The sequence below is a fragment of the Oryza brachyantha genome, chromosome 8 (assembly GCF_000231095.2).
Source record: "Oryza brachyantha chromosome 8, ObraRS2, whole genome shotgun sequence".
Taxonomy (NCBI): domain Eukaryota; kingdom Viridiplantae; phylum Streptophyta; class Magnoliopsida; order Poales; family Poaceae; genus Oryza; species Oryza brachyantha.
Genome location: NC_023170.2, coordinates 11,311,485 through 11,326,631, shown reverse-complemented (window position 1 = coordinate 11,326,631; position 15,147 = coordinate 11,311,485). Strand labels below are relative to the sequence as shown.

The 15,147-nt window shown below is 42.0% G+C and overlaps 2 protein-coding genes across 2 annotated transcripts; both read right to left on the bottom strand.

The window, feature by feature from the left end:
* Nucleotides 1–627: 627 nt before the first annotated feature.
* On the bottom strand, nt 628–4,474 carry LOC102700820. The gene is made up of 3 exons (XM_006659319.3): nt 4,260–4,474; nt 2,154–3,114; nt 628–1,561 (listed from the first exon to the last, which is right to left on the bottom strand). Exons 2-3 carry the CDS (start codon nt 3,092–3,094, stop codon nt 1,069–1,071), a joined length of 1,434 nt encoding a protein of 477 aa, XP_006659382.1. The 5' UTR covers nt 3,095–3,114; nt 4,260–4,474; the 3' UTR covers nt 628–1,068.
* A 5,823-nt stretch (nt 4,475–10,297) lies between these two features.
* LOC102710145 lies at nt 10,298–14,900 on the bottom strand. Its single transcript, XM_040527076.1, has 3 exons — nt 14,708–14,900; nt 13,023–14,196; nt 10,298–12,902 (listed from the first exon to the last, which is right to left on the bottom strand). Exons 1-3 carry the CDS (start codon nt 14,898–14,900, stop codon nt 10,568–10,570), a joined length of 3,702 nt encoding a protein of 1,233 aa, XP_040383010.1. The 3' UTR covers nt 10,298–10,567.
* Between the last annotated feature and the right edge of the window lie 247 nt (nt 14,901–15,147).

The window sequence follows — 15,147 nt, the reverse complement described above, 5'->3', positions numbered from 1 at the left end:
TTTTTTGAGGGGAGTCACATATCCGTTATTGATAGTCTTAATCAAATTAACATTACTGTGTTACGGAAAAAAACTTGTCGTTATGGAACTGAAAAATGTGATGATTGTTTAAATTGAGCGCATGCAACTGGAGTAGCATATATTCGTAATAAATTTGACTGTTCAAATAATTAACATATCTAGTTCTGTCTCTAATAGAGAATAAAGCAAAATACAAACTGAATCTAGAAGTAAAAAGAACTAGTAGTTATGTTCCGAATACAAACAACAAAATCGAAGTAATGATCCGAATACAAACAACAAAATCGAAGGAATGATGGGTAACATTGTCTTTTACCAAAATGCGGAACCAATACGGCCAAAACACTACCATGCTGGGGGATGACGTGACCAGATGACGTAGAACTTAAAAATAGTTTTCTAAATGGTTTCTTTAAAAAATATTGAAAAGGTGCATTCAACAACAAAAAATTGTCACACACAAATCATTTAATTATCGTTAGAACTTAAGAGGTGGAGGTTGGACGACAAACTATCATCACGCCAACACCTCAATCAAAGCCTAGCGGGATGATCATGTTAAAGGAAAGAAATAAGATATGTTATGTACATATTTGAACATTGCAAGAGAAGCATGCAGAAACAACTAAAATGTGTGACATAATCTCATTTCGAGCAAATAACCAACAATTGCAGCAGGACACGTGCCGCACTGCCACCTGACAGTTCTCTGGCTTGAAGAAAAACAAATAATCAGCAATAACACTGCTAGTTCTCCAAACAATATGTACAGGTGGAGATACTGTTGAAAACGACTGATCTGTATGTACAGGTATTCACAAACGTATTCCTCCTCCCATATTTACAGATTGCAACAAATGCTTCCTATGTACATTCATGCCATCCAACCAGCAGAGCTTCGAAACGAACATAATCCTGGGGGTCTAAAATTTCATCGTATAACTCCATTGAGTCACAAGGAGTACACTTGGACATTTCGTGTATGAATCATACACAGCAAAATACATGCCTAGGTAAGCTAGTCTTAGTAGAAAACTATGGACCACTTCACAACTTAGCCAGAAGCCACCCAAAAGTCCAGCCAAGAAGCAACCCTGCACCGGCAATACCGAAACCAACGGCAAGTAGGATCGCATCAAAGAAGCCCCCTCCACCATTCTTCTGCTTCCTGCCTTTATTTCTTGCCCCACTTTCTCTCTCTTGATCTGGTGTAGTCTTTTTCTTTAGCGTCATCCATGGAACACCAGGTATTATGGTTGCTATCTGATGCTCTTTGTGAATAAGCCGGAGGCAGATGTTCTCTAACTGTAACATCTTCAACCATTGCTTGCATGCAAAGAGATGTGAGGCCTGTCGGAACAATAGCTTGATGATATCGTCTTTTTCACTCTGTGCTTTCTTGCCAGCCATCTCAGCTTCCCTCGCCCTTGTTTGCGAATGACAAAGTGCCTCCAAAAGTTGAGCTCGCTCCGCAGGATTCTGGTACATCCGGTTGCTTTGTGGTTCAGCATTGATGCCCCTAGAAAAATCCTGTGCATCACTGCAGGAAAATGGAATGAAATGAATAAACAACAAAAAGGAACTGAAAAATTATGGAGCACATCTGAAGTTTTGAAGGCTGATTATGGAACATAACTTAACAATAGATGAATGTAGAGTGTCGAATTATGTAGTTTAGTTTCCAATCAACAATAGGAAATTAAGAAAACTAGGTATTGACAAAAAACTTTTCAGAAGAAGTCTATGTACTCTTTTCACTAGTACCAGATAGCTTTTTACCAAACATGAGAGGAAACTCCTACTGACTATGGAGCACCAAAATAATTGAGATAGCAGTAACATTTAGCAATTTGAACAGTATAAGTGAATGTTTATCTGCACGCCAATTCTATTTGTAATACAGAAGTAATAAACCCCCTGAACTGCAGATATCAACAGGGAGATTAAAATAGACGTGTGTTGATATTCAGGTACACTTTGGGAAATTACAGTTATGGCATCATGGTAAATTGCTAATGCAGTAAGGCAGAAGAACAGATGCACATCAACATTCAGGTGCTCTTAGGGAAATAACAGTTATGACATCACGGTAAATTGGTAGTAGTAATGCAGTGAGGGAGGAAAATACACACCTGTGTCTAACATTTGTTTCCCGCTGTTGCCAAACTCCACCATTAGTTAACTCCAACTCATCTGTGCTTGCTGTGCTGTAACTGCATTCAATGTGTTCACATTGTCCAGGATCAGGATATGACACCGTACCTGCAGGACGTGATACCCCCCTATACGTACCCATGTTTTCATGACTGCGTGATTCAGCACCCTGAACACGTATTGTATGAGAAGGTCTTGGTAGATCACAATTCTCGATAGTCTGCATTGCTTTTTCTGCAACCAGTAAAGCCAGCTCATTCTCATCAGTGATCTGCCACCATGGTTGACTCCTTTCACCTCCTTTCCAAGGTGCATCGATGTCAAAATTGGCCTTCTGGGGCCGGCTAACATTTTTGAAATCAAGGAATTCTTTATCGTCAAACAAATAATCGTTGGCATTTTCTTTGCACTTTAGAGGAACTTGAGAATAGCCCACCATGTCTTCCATCTCTTGTAAGTCTGTTTCAGAAGAATGTTTCATGAAAGCTGTGGAAACCATCCACAAAGGCTCAAAAACATCCTCAATTTTCACAGGATTGGTGTCGACCATTTCAGAAAACAATGGTTCCTCATGTGTATTCTTTGATGCTGGATCCTCTACTTCCTTCTTGCTGATCTCTCTATCCAGAAAATATAGATGCTCACCTGCAAGATTCTTCTGCCCCGCTAAATTAGGCTGTGACTGAAGCCACCATCTAATATCTGGCGGCAGATTGGAGTTCATGGGATTGCAACTCAATGGCATGAAATTGGGCACAGGACGATCTTCGGAATTTCTACAATTCCCATTGTTTTTTCCATGCTGTAATTCTGATGATGATGGACAGTAGGCTAGTTTTGGTGCTCTTTTTCTATCCTCCTGAACGAGGCAACGGTTAGCAGCACGCTGCCAAGCAGCCCTTGCTTCAGCAGCAGCCATAATTCTCACCGATCAGAAAACTGGTCATTGTGCACCATAAACAGAAAACATCAACATGAGTATTAGACATATATATGGCTGTCTAATAATGAGTTAAACAACAGAAACACATTCAAAGAAACACAAGGGAAGAGGATAAGATAAAAGTTAGCAACAGCACAAACGCATAATTGACAAAGTGCAAACTTGCATATCAGTGCATATAAAATACTAGCTAGATTCCAGCAGTTTAAGAAATAATCTTCTGTCTTGCTGTTGTATTTCACCCGTTGTTATAAAAAAGGCTTTCGGTGCAAAGCGTTCCATGGCTCGAAATGGGATAAGTGACACTGATTTGTTAAGTAGTATTATTAACTAAGGTCATCACTAGTTCTTTTTTCTCGAGATTCACTAGAACATATTAAAGAAAGCTAGGTAATGCGCAGATCATAAACTGATGGCCAAGGCCAACATGTAAGCATGAGAGCCAAGGACGTGAACAACCAAAAACATGATATTGGCAGACATGCAAGCATTTTCTTGTCTATGTCCTCCTGAAAGTGCACACACAGAAGCGCAACGAACAAGCACTAAATGGAGGATGACTGAATTGAATTGCCAATATAGATGTGCAATTTGCCCCTGTTATTATTGCTAGTTAGGAACACAGATTAAATTCTGTCCTATGAATATAGAACCAACTGAAAATAGGCAAGTTTTAAACACAAATTTTTCTTCTAATCCTTGAAAGAAGCTTGTAATATGCAAAGCCGTACCATAAGAGAGACTATTTGGCAACGAAACTAACTAGAGTTCCAGATTAGCCAAATCAGTTTGACAAATAGCCAATTGAAAGAGTTGTAAGCCCATCTGTAGGATTCATAAAAAGACAGGTCTATCCTGCTCCCGAAGCAAAAGACAGGTTTTGCGGCACAAGGTAAACAGTAGCAGCGAAGAACAGGCAAGTTATAGATCCGCCTCTAGCAAAAGGGGCGCAAAGAGAACGATCGTCAAGCTCCACTGCCAACTGCCAACTGTTCTTGCCATAGAACCCCCCCCCCTCCCTTCATGATCGATGAGACCAACAGCCCAAGCATCAGAACCCCAGTAAATGGAGACCCCAAGTCCCACAAAAGTGGCAGCGAGATGGATCATGGATGGGCCAAGAAAGAGGGAAAATGGTCACCTGGATCTGCAAGATCCGACCGGCGAAGAAAGACGATGGCGGTGGCGGTGGCAGCGGCGCCTGACCGTCCACCTCCACCGTGCCGCTTCTTGGACCTCGCTTCTTCGTCTCCCCTCCGGGCAAGGTTGGGGCATCCGTCCGGCAAACCCCTCCCGGTCGCTTTATGGGGCCGGCCAAAGAAAATCAGCCGGTGCAATCCCACAGAAAGGGAGCAAACGATGGATGAGGCGAGGTGACGCAGGGCAATGGCAGCGGCAGCAAGCTGGATTAGACTAAGCAGGGTGGATGGAGTGAGAGTGGGGATTTCTTTCCCCCCGTCGTTTCCTCGCCGCGCGACAACGACGCGTAAACTCGCGACAGGGAAAGCTGAGCACGGAGGCTGGAGGCATCAAAGCTACCGTAATTAATTCTGCCTGGATTTTTGACAATTTAGTCCCTTCACAGATAAATATTTTGCAAGAAGATCCTAAAGAAAATTTGTTTCAGACGCAGAAATCTAGTTTGTGTGAATAGGGTCATGGCTGGAAAAACCAAATGGTAATTTGCAAACAAAAAATAATTTATAAATAAAATTTTTATACAGTGTTTCTTAGCAATCTAAAATAAAAGACTAGAAAATAAACTAAATTAACTTGAAATCTAATGTTGAATAATTATATTTTTACTTATAAGCAATCGCAAAAGTTTGTCTTAATTCAATTATTTGCCGATGACAATGTCACTTTCTATAATATACCATCGATTTTACCAATTATTATTCAATATGTCATTGGCCTATCTTTTTAAAGATATTCAAAATACCCTTATAGCTATACAATGTTAACAATTGATTTATTGTATTATAAATTTCAAAATAATAAATATTTTTTGTGTATCTTGCTTACACAACATGGAATTTTGTATATAAGTTTTTTGTAAAACATAATTTATCCTCTATGTGTTGTATAGATTATTTTCCATGTTGCTATTATTAATGTAAATCATTTTTATGCTACATAAAATATTTTTGTGCTATTATCTTTTGAACAAGTAATTCCTCTCATACCATATCAAAAATAACTTTTCAATAAAATAAAATTTTTTTGAAGCATATAAAATAATTTCAATATCATGCAAGGAGACTACCCAAAAAAATAATTTTCTAAAACTTTTATAAAGATTAATTAATTATCAACCTTTATATGTCTTTAAGGGCATTTGGGTATATTTTTTAAACAAAATCAACTTAATAGTATACAGCAGAACAATTGATAAAGTTAACGTTATATTACAGAAATGACAATATCAATGGTAAACTGTTAAACTAAAACAAAGATGATGTTATGGGGTAGATTCTCTCTTTCAGATAGGGATTCTTTTCTCAGAGGCGTTGGCGCGGAGGTGGATGTTCCAATGCAATTTTTCTAGCACCAATCTTTGCCACTTAAGGCAATTTCTCTTATTCACATATTTGCAGTGTGTTTATTAGAGATCTATTTGTAAAATATGTTTTCTAAAAGGACTAAAGTATTAAAAGTTCTGGTAATTATGCACCCACCCTGCCATCTGCTGCTTAATCGTAACTTCTCGTGGTTGTACACTTGTTCCGTAATCATTGCTGCTGACGCTGCTCTCTCGGAAATTTACCGGTCTTTCAACCCCCCCCTCCCCCCCCCCCCCCAAAAAAAAAATCTTATCTACTCCAGTTTTTTCACCAGCAACTAAAAAAGGAACCAAAGAATTTTAGTAAAGGAACCAAAGAACCAGCAACAAAAAGAAAACAGGGAGAGAGAAAATTTTAGTAAAGGCAGCAGCAGCGGCAGGGTGAGACATGGTCACATGCAGACCCAGTGTCCAGTGACGCCTGCACATCTCTCCTGCTAACCTGCTCTCCCTAAAACTTATCCATTTCGATAGACTAAAATTTGTTCCTAACTACCACCACCACCACCACCACCCGTTGATGATTGATCGGCAGTCCAACAATCCAAAGCCGACCCTGATTTCTAATAGGGGCCCCAAACCAGAGCATCAGCAAAGACAGCAACACGTACGAATTGGAAATTGATTCATCAGAATGTCAGAATACGTACCATCTGCTGTTCTCATACTGAAGGGAAAGCAAGGTGACCCACAAGCCATCAATTTGTTGATCACCACCATGACAACTCCATGCTCTCTAGTGATCTTTAGATTCTTCGTCCCTTGAGTCTCTCTTCTGTTCTTTCCAGGTCGGGGGCTGCGACCTGCTGATGCAACTGTTTCCTTTTCCTTCCATCAGAATCAGGTAGTCACAGTCTAAAGAGAGAAGGGGGCAAAAAAAAAAGTTTAAGGGATTGTTTAGATGGGCTAAACTTTTTAGCCCCATGTCACATCGAATGTTTGGACACTGACTTAAAGTATTAAACATAGACTAATAAAAAACCAATTTCATAAATGAGTGGTAATCCGCGAGACGAATTTTTTAAGCCTAATTAATCCATAATTAGAGTATGTTCACTGTAGCATCACATAGGCTAATCATGGATTAATTAGGCTCATTAGATTCGTCTCGTGAATTAGTCCAAGATCATGGATGGGTTTTATTAATAGTCAATGTTTACTATTTATAATATTTATAATAAATGTCTAAACATCCGATGGGACAAGGGGCTAAAGTTTAGCTCCTTGTCCCAAACACCACCTAAGTTTATTAGCCTGAAACTATGGGTTTGAAGAAACCACTGACCACCAACAGCAGATTATCTTTTGGTAATGGGATTGTGCCAATCATCTTTTTTAAGTTGTGACAGTTGTGAAAAGTGGTGCTGAAGTGATGAACCTGATGGCCATGCCCACCGATCTGATCAGGAGGAGTTCGTTTCGTTCAATCTTTGCCTAGCCAGCAGCACGATGTTTGGTTTTACCAATTTCAGTATCCTGGATCACCACTTGGTCTAAACAGATGGCCTGTGAGGAGCGAATGTATCACATCAAGAGATAACCATGTCAGTAAACGAATTTCACAGGTGAACAACGGTTTTGTAAATGAATCAGAACTGTAAACCTGGTCCTGATACGTCCCAGTATCCAACTGTCCAAGCTAAGGGGGTGACCTTTTGGCTTTTTTAGGAAGCCAAATGATATATTTGTAAATGAAAAATAATTTGTAAATAAATGATTAAAAAACAAAGAAACTATGATTAAAAAAACCTCAATATCAATTCTAAATTTAAGGTTAAATGATCTAAAAAACAAAGAAACTATGATTAAAAAACCTCAATATCAATTCTAAATTTAAGGTTAAAAAATTAATTGGCTTATAAGCATAAGCAAAAGAAAACGATGAGGTTCTGAGCAAACCCCACGACGCCATGTTGGTGCAATCATGCAGAGAATTTGTGGCAGTTGGTCTCCTCCTGTGATGATAACCAGAAAGATGATAACTCAAGTGCTCAAAGGTATCTTTGTTCCTAGTAGGGATATGCAACACGTCAGTATCTTACCAACCTAACTGAATCCACATTTTTACTGATAACTCTCTTGTCAGTTGTCACCAACAAAAGAAGGGCCGCTAATACCATTAATCATGCCCACCGATTGATCAAGACTTCAAGAGTTGTTCGTCTTTGCCCACTCACTGCAACTTCAGCGCTCCTCATGTCTTTCATGCTACACAGGGTACAACACATGGCCTGCAAAAATGAGGAAATGTTTTATCACATCTAGAAATTGCCTTGGGAGAAAATGGGGGATTTCAGAATTTTAGAGGTTAAGAAATTTTGACATAAAATTCGAAAAAATTACTTATAAATGCATAGAACTTAAACAGGGTGTAGAGGCTATGAGTAAAACATATTACTATCCTGATGCAGACGACAAAGCAAATGGCAATCCCTATGACAAGTTGCGGCAAAACCTGGATCTAGAACTAATTCATCACATGTATGAGCATCTCCTTGTGAAATATGCACTAGCATGATAGCATCATTATCCTTGGCTAAAGCATATAAGAACCATATACTGAAGATCTGCTCAAATGCGCAACCAGTTAAATCAGCAGCATAGACAAAAGCAATAATATCAGTTGATCTTAAGTAGCATCATATTATAAGACAAGGAATCAAGAGAATGACACTAGCATTTGCTAGGTAGCTCTCACCTTGCCGTGGCACCCTATCGGTTGGAACCATTCAGAACCATCTTGTTTCAGTATCTACAGCTGGTATTCTGCTCATATGAAATTTAAGACACTGACTGAACACTCAGCAACCAGAAACTTTTCCTTAGAAAAGAACAAGGTTTCTCCCAAGCAAGAAATAGAGAAAATCCGTAGTAAATTTCAGTAAACCAGACAAAACATACCCACTTTAAGTTCATTTGAAACATCTTTCTCGATATCTAAAAAATAATATGTGTTTAATGCTTTAACTACAATTAACAGTATGTTATTGAAGTCTGATGGAAAGGATGTACGCAATCTTTCTTCTTTTCAAAAGAAAAATTTCATACTTTTCGCAAGAGTTCCTATCAGCATCCACTTCTGTATAATATCATTTTCTGTTCCCTCTGTAAGCATTCTTAGTCCAACAATGGGTTTCCTGTGGAAGCATTGGATGGTAAGTATGAATTACATAGTATAATACTGAAATGAGGATGAAATGAATTAAAACTTGTCAAGATCACAAGCTAAAAAAATGACATAAATCAAAATCAATCGAACAAATTGACCAAACAACACATAATGGAAATATTAATTTTAGTCGCTGTGTTGTACTTGCAGACCATTCTAACACAAATTGAGAATTGCCTGTTCAACTTATTTTACTTTATTAATTAAAACAAGCTCTTCGTAGTGATAGTCACCAATGGCTAAGTGGACAACTTCTCATAAACACGTAATGACTTGAGTTATCGTGATAATCATGCGTCCAATACTCGCAGTATATATATTTTGAAAATGCAAGTCAGCTGGCAATATTCCTATACAACATTATGTACAAACTTGAGATTAACCTAAACGAGCACCGAGGTAATCTTGCAGCTATAAGGGAAGATCCAAAGATTCTACAAGAAAAAAAATATAGCACTCTGTTAGACCATCAATTATCACTAAAATATCCAGAAAATCAATGCCATTAGTAGTTAACGGTCTTCATCACCACACTAACATACGATTTTCTCAAAAAAGAAACATCAGCTTGCTGTTTGCAGTCTCATGGCGTACAAAAAGATTTTAAAATGCATAGTAGATTTGGTTGCAACAGTTGTTTGGGGCAAATTTGTGTTATCTCTGCCACTTTTGTTATTCATTTTAAGTGCTACAGATGAACAAACTTGAGATATCATGATATTTTTCAGGATACACATGTCTGCTAATTTCTCACTAGTTATAGGTGCATTTAGTATTGAACTTCAGAATTTTAGAACAGCACACATGCATTCTTTTTTTTTTTACTAGAGGGACTAACTCCTAACTTCATATAGTAGAAGATTGAATTGTTAATCGTTGCAACTAACTTCCATTCTACAAGATAACAAGACTACAGCTAGGAAATACTTGTAGCAAGGATATGCATTGACGTTACTCTAGCAGAGAAAAAAGTGATTCACCTAGCCATTACCTTGACTCAAAATATTTGGATTTTTTACATTGTGAAACCTTTTGAAAACTTATTTCGTAAATAGATTTGTAGAAAAACTTAATCCACAAAGAGCTAAAGTGAAAAAAAAATACTGCTCAACATATTGCCTTGCCAAAAGCCCAGAACAGTTGCCATTGCAGATCATGATTCATTGAACTTACCTCACACATGAATCCAGAAGACCACCTCCCAGACTTTGAATTCACACCACACATATTGTCCTTCTGAACTCTGATTGTCCTAGCTCATTGTTACCATAAATGAGATAAATGATCATTATGTTAAAAAAAGTTTGATCATGTCACGCGGATATCCTTCTCTCCTCTGAACTGAAGTCTTGTCCAGGTTCTTGGGAATAATTCAAAACTGAAGTTAATTTTATTCAGTTCCATGTATTAGATACTTAGATACATATTAATACAGTACATAGGACTATGCAAGAATATATCACGAGATATCATCTAATGAAGACGAGCAAATATACCTAACATGCTCTAGAAAGCACACTATTTTTTCTTGTAGTAGGAAGACAGGTATACAGACCACAAGCAGCCCTCGCTGCTTTTTACCAGCAACACATTTTATCTGTATGTTATCTACAAAGTTATTAAATGGCAATAAGAAAAAACTAAATTTACAGACGGTTTTGTTTCAAAGAGGAAAAAAACACAACCTAGTAATATACTACTATCAGTCAACCATGCCTTAATAGAGCCTCCCGCGGCATTGAGGAGAACCACAATGGCAATCTTTAACTTTTACTCTGCCATTCTGGTCATGGACTCCACCTATTTTGAAGTTATAATCATAAGTGAGCTCTTGAAGTGGTGGAATATTCTCCACAGCAAAGAACATGATATGGGGCAACCTTTGGTCATCATGATCCCAAAGCACATTTTGTGCATAGAGGTTAGGCGAACAACTATGGTTGATGAATCTTCCAATATTTCCATACTCAGATGCATCTATTGTGAACCCCACATCTTCCATGGTCTGACAGCAAGCACCAAAAGAGTTTTGACCAGAAATAGTTGATGGCCTCCCTTTCGAGTGATCCTCATCGTCATAGTTATGGCTTATATCAAACAAGTATTCAATGTTTGTTCTCTTATCACCTTCCTTGCCAGTCAACACGATACCAACATACTCACATACAAAGCTGCCAGAAGAGATGGACCTTAGGGATCTTACACCCCAACCTGTACTGGCTGTCCTGAAAACTTCAAGTGGTATTTTCAAACCCTTCTGACTCACCCTGTTGTGGCATGAAGAATGACACTTGCAGGATGGACCACACTCAAATATGAGGGGTTTATCATGGACAATTGCACCATTGAAGTTAAATGGGATTTTCCCTCCATTCTTCACTGCACAAGAGCACTTAGCAGAATCTATGCAGCCATCTGTGCAATCACAACCATGATGCTGAGGACGTCTTTTTGTAAGACAGGACGGGTACTTGATTTTAGAGATGTACTGAAAAGTTGCTGGATAGACATTATCAACATCATTGATCACACAAATGGGAACCATCTCTTTCCCTCGAGACATATCAGCTATGCAGAGGCCTGGACGAGATACAGACGTCCTCAGCCCTTTAGCTATGTGCAGAGGAAGTTTTGGTTGTCCGGGAATCCTTTGTAGTCTATATTTGAAGACCCTTGAACCCTTCAGACCTTCTTTCCAGCAATCCACCACGAGATACAGCCCATCATAGGTAAATGTTGAGATTTGTCTAGCCTTTGAATGACTGTCGTCCTCTCTATTTTGACCTTTGAAGCCATGAATCACTCGGACAGGTGTCTTTGTCTTGATGCAATTTTTCAAGGCAAGGTTCCCCCGCTCTAGCTTTTGATCCTCATCTTTCTTCTTACCAGCAGGTTTTCCTCCAGAACCGGTGTATATTAGTTCACCTGAGCTTGACAGTTCATCAGGATAACCTCCAGAAGCAACGATGCTTATTGCAACAAGCACTCCATTATGATCGGTGGTATCAATTCCTCCCTGGTATGGGCGGTGGAGACCAACCATGGCTAGCTCAACTCTGTATAGAAATTCGTCACCCACTTCAACTCCACGAACATTTCCCACAGTAGGCCCAGGTTTGGTAAAGCCTGGCAATTTCCTGATGATTTTATCAGCTTCAAGGTCTACCCTTCGAACCTTCAATGAACCCTGTTCGACAGCTTGTACAAGACATCTGCATATAAACTGAAACCTCCTGCACAGCATCCTGATTTTGCCCCGATCATCAGCAATCTGGTTTCCATATTGCCTGTGCCATTGAACGATTGAGGGAAAATTGATATACAACTCAAGATTTCCATCATCATGAACAGATAGCGCCCTCAAAATATCATCATTTTCCAAGTTCAAAGCCTTTTCATGCATAAGGTTCTCCTTGCTAACCAATCCTGAAGTAGAGGCAATCTTCACAGGAATATGCTTACTTTGAGCCGTACATTTTACCTTCAACCTCTTCCTAGGACCAAAGGAAGCACTATCAGTTGCATGAGATTCCTCTTTGCCCTTGGAGAAGGGTCTATGCATAGTGTCCTGTGGAGGCTTATGCATTTCTCTGATAGGTGGCTTGACTGTTTTTCTAGCTGTCAACATTGTCTTACCTTTTATGGTAACATCACCAGATACTGCTGTTGCAACATTCATGAATGATCTTCTCATACTATCATTTTCGCGTTCTCTCTTACACTCAACAAGTTCTTTGGAAGGACCTTCAGCCCAAGGTTCACCAGCAGCTTTGGATGATGTGCCTTTACATTTGTTCGTCACCACCACAACATCTTCAGCAGCTACAGATGCATAGATCCTCCTCTCATGCTGTGATGTGTTTCCACATCGCTCCACATTAGAAGAATGTCTAATAAAAAGTTCAGGAGCACTATTTGCCGGAATAGTTCCTTTGTGTCTACTAGTTGCAGGTTCATGTGTGATAAGACCGGTAGCAACTTGACACTCCTGAGCAGCATGACATTCCCTTGTAGTCATCTCCTCATCCAGTTCTTGTTCAATTTGAGCAATGCCGGCCGCACCAATGCATTCATCTACCTCAGAACCACTGGTATTAACAACCCTTTTTCTGAAAGTTAACATAGATGATTTCTCCATACTCATACTTGGAGTATTGCCTCTCAAAGTGCTCGAGCCAGGATCTTCCATTGAAAGACTAGGAATGTTTCCTTTCATGCCATTACTCTGCAACACTATCTTGCCCTGAACAATTTCATTTTGAGGACCATCAAACGAACATTTAGAAGAAGCATCAAGTAAGATCCTTTCACATTTCTGGCCCATGGACAAGTCATTTTCAGTTGCCAGCGCAGCATCATTACACCCTTCCTGTAACGGCATAATTCGCGTCACCTCATCAGAAGTTAGATGAACAACACTTTTTTGTCTTCCTCCTGCAGACTCATCCAAGCCAACACAACCAGCAACTTCTTGTGACTCTTGAACTTCGCATGCCTCATCAACCACCTCACCCTCTTCCAATTCCTGCCTCTGTACTGTTTCCCCCAAAACGCCCACGTTCAGAGCTCCGACAGTGTTAGGGGCACACTGGTTAACCGAATTATCACCGCTAACCATAGTCACCGCCTTACCTTCTTCTCCACCAGTGAGTGGAGCCACCACGTCCCTCCCACACCCAGGAGGGAAGCGGCGCCTCGCAGGCACCATCCTCCACATGGGAAGCAAATGTGCAGCTTGAACCAACACTTCCTTCCTTCCCAGCAATTCACCACTGTCTGCTCCTTTTCCACTCGCTGCCCCTTCTGCACCATTCTCCAATGAACCAATTTTGCAGGCCATCTGATTCTCATCCGAACCGTGTGAAGATTTCATCAAAACGGCATCCACCACATCACCATGTTCTACATTCACCATTGAACTAGCACCATCTGCAGACGCCACCTTCTCCACCACATCCAGAACAGCAGTGGCAGGAGCGGCATCCAACAGCAAGCCATCTTCACTGCCAGCGAGAGGAATTGCAGTCGTCCTACCCAACGGACGAACACCACCATCGCGGCCGTGGTCGCGCCCGCGGCCGAGTGGAACCGCCGTATCCCTTCCGCAACCTGGGGGAAAATTGCGCTTAGCGAACACCGCCCTCCACTTGGGAGGTGGCGAACGCGCGGCCTGCTCCAACACCCTCTTCTTCCCAAGCTCACCGCCGCTGTTTCCTCTTTCCTCCACAGGGCGAGCATCCCGCTCCGCGCCGTGCGTGACCAGACCACTGGAGACGCCCACCGCATTCCTCCCCGCCGCCTCCGCTGTCCTCACCGCCACCACCGCGCCCTCGCGTTCCGCTCCACCTCCGCCTCCTCCCTCTCCCTCTCCGGCGTCTCCGCCTCCACCATAGGCCTCTTCCTCCCCGCGCTCCCATGCTCTACCGCTTCCCTCGCTTCGCCCAACCGCAGCGGCGGGACGAAGAGGGGAGCGAGGCGGGAGCGCCACAGCCCGGGTGGCGCGCCGCTGCGTCAATCCGCTTCTCCGTGGCTGCGCCGCCCAGAACAACATCTCCGCGAGCTCAGGGTTCGGCCCATCGTACACCGATCGCCGCCCTACACCACCAAGCACAAACCGGACCAGATTAGCCGTTACACATACGCGCCATACGACGAACTGACGACGAAGCGAAGCAGAGGGGACGTGAATCGTGATTACCTGAACAAACAGGGGATTCCTCCACTCGGGCAGCAACCCGCTCCGCAGCGTGCGTGACCGAACCACCAGCGACGGCCACCGCATTCCTCCCCGCGGTATCCACCGTCCTAGCCGGCGCCACCGCCGGGCCCTCGCGCTCCGCACATCGTCCGCCTCCACCATAACCGGTCCCTTCCTCCCCGCGCCCCCGCACTCCACCGCTCCCCTCGCCCCGCCTACCCGCAGCTGCGGGAAGACGGCGAGGAGGAGGAGGAGGAGGAGGAGGCGGAGAGCGAGCGGGGAGCGCGGCCGGACGGGCGTCGCCCCCCTCCGCCCATCCGCTCCTCCGCGGCTGCGCGGCGCTGCACAACATCTCCCAGATATCCACCCCGCTCATCAATCCACCGCCCCTACGATCACCACCACCACCAAAACCCTAAAAAAAACACGACCAAATTAGCCGTTGCACATCCACGCCACCAAGCGACACCAACCCAAAGCAAACAGAGCACACGATTCCGTGAACAACAAACAAACAGAGGCGGTGGCGGCCGACGAGGCGTACGTACTTACGCTGCGCCCTCACCTCCTCGGGCAGAACACCCGGCGGCGGCGACGAC

What these genes read in the sequence shown, in the direction of transcription:
- LOC102700820 (XM_006659319.3), bottom strand. Translation starts at nt 3,094, where the DNA reads ATGGCTGCTGCTGAAGCAAGGGCTGCTTGGCAGCGTGCTGCTAACCGT. An exon ending in GAAACAAATGTTAGACACAG is followed by an intron (nt 1,562 to 2,153) that starts GTGTGTATTTTC and finishes ATTTTCCTGCAG; the next exon opens with TGATGCACAGGATTTTTCTA.
- LOC102710145 (XM_040527076.1), bottom strand. Translation starts at nt 14,900, where the DNA reads ATGTTGTGCAGCGCCGCGCAGCCGCGGAGGAGCGGATGGGCGGAGGGG. An exon ending in GGAGGAAGGGACCGGTTATG is followed by an intron (nt 14,197 to 14,707) that starts GTGGAGGCGGAC and finishes GAGGAGGCGGAG; the next exon opens with GTGGAGCGGAACGCGAGGGC. An exon ending in TCAATGGAAGATCCTGGCTC is followed by an intron (nt 12,903 to 13,022) that starts GAGCACTTTGAG and finishes TGGTGCGGCCGG; the next exon opens with CATTGCTCAAATTGAACAAG.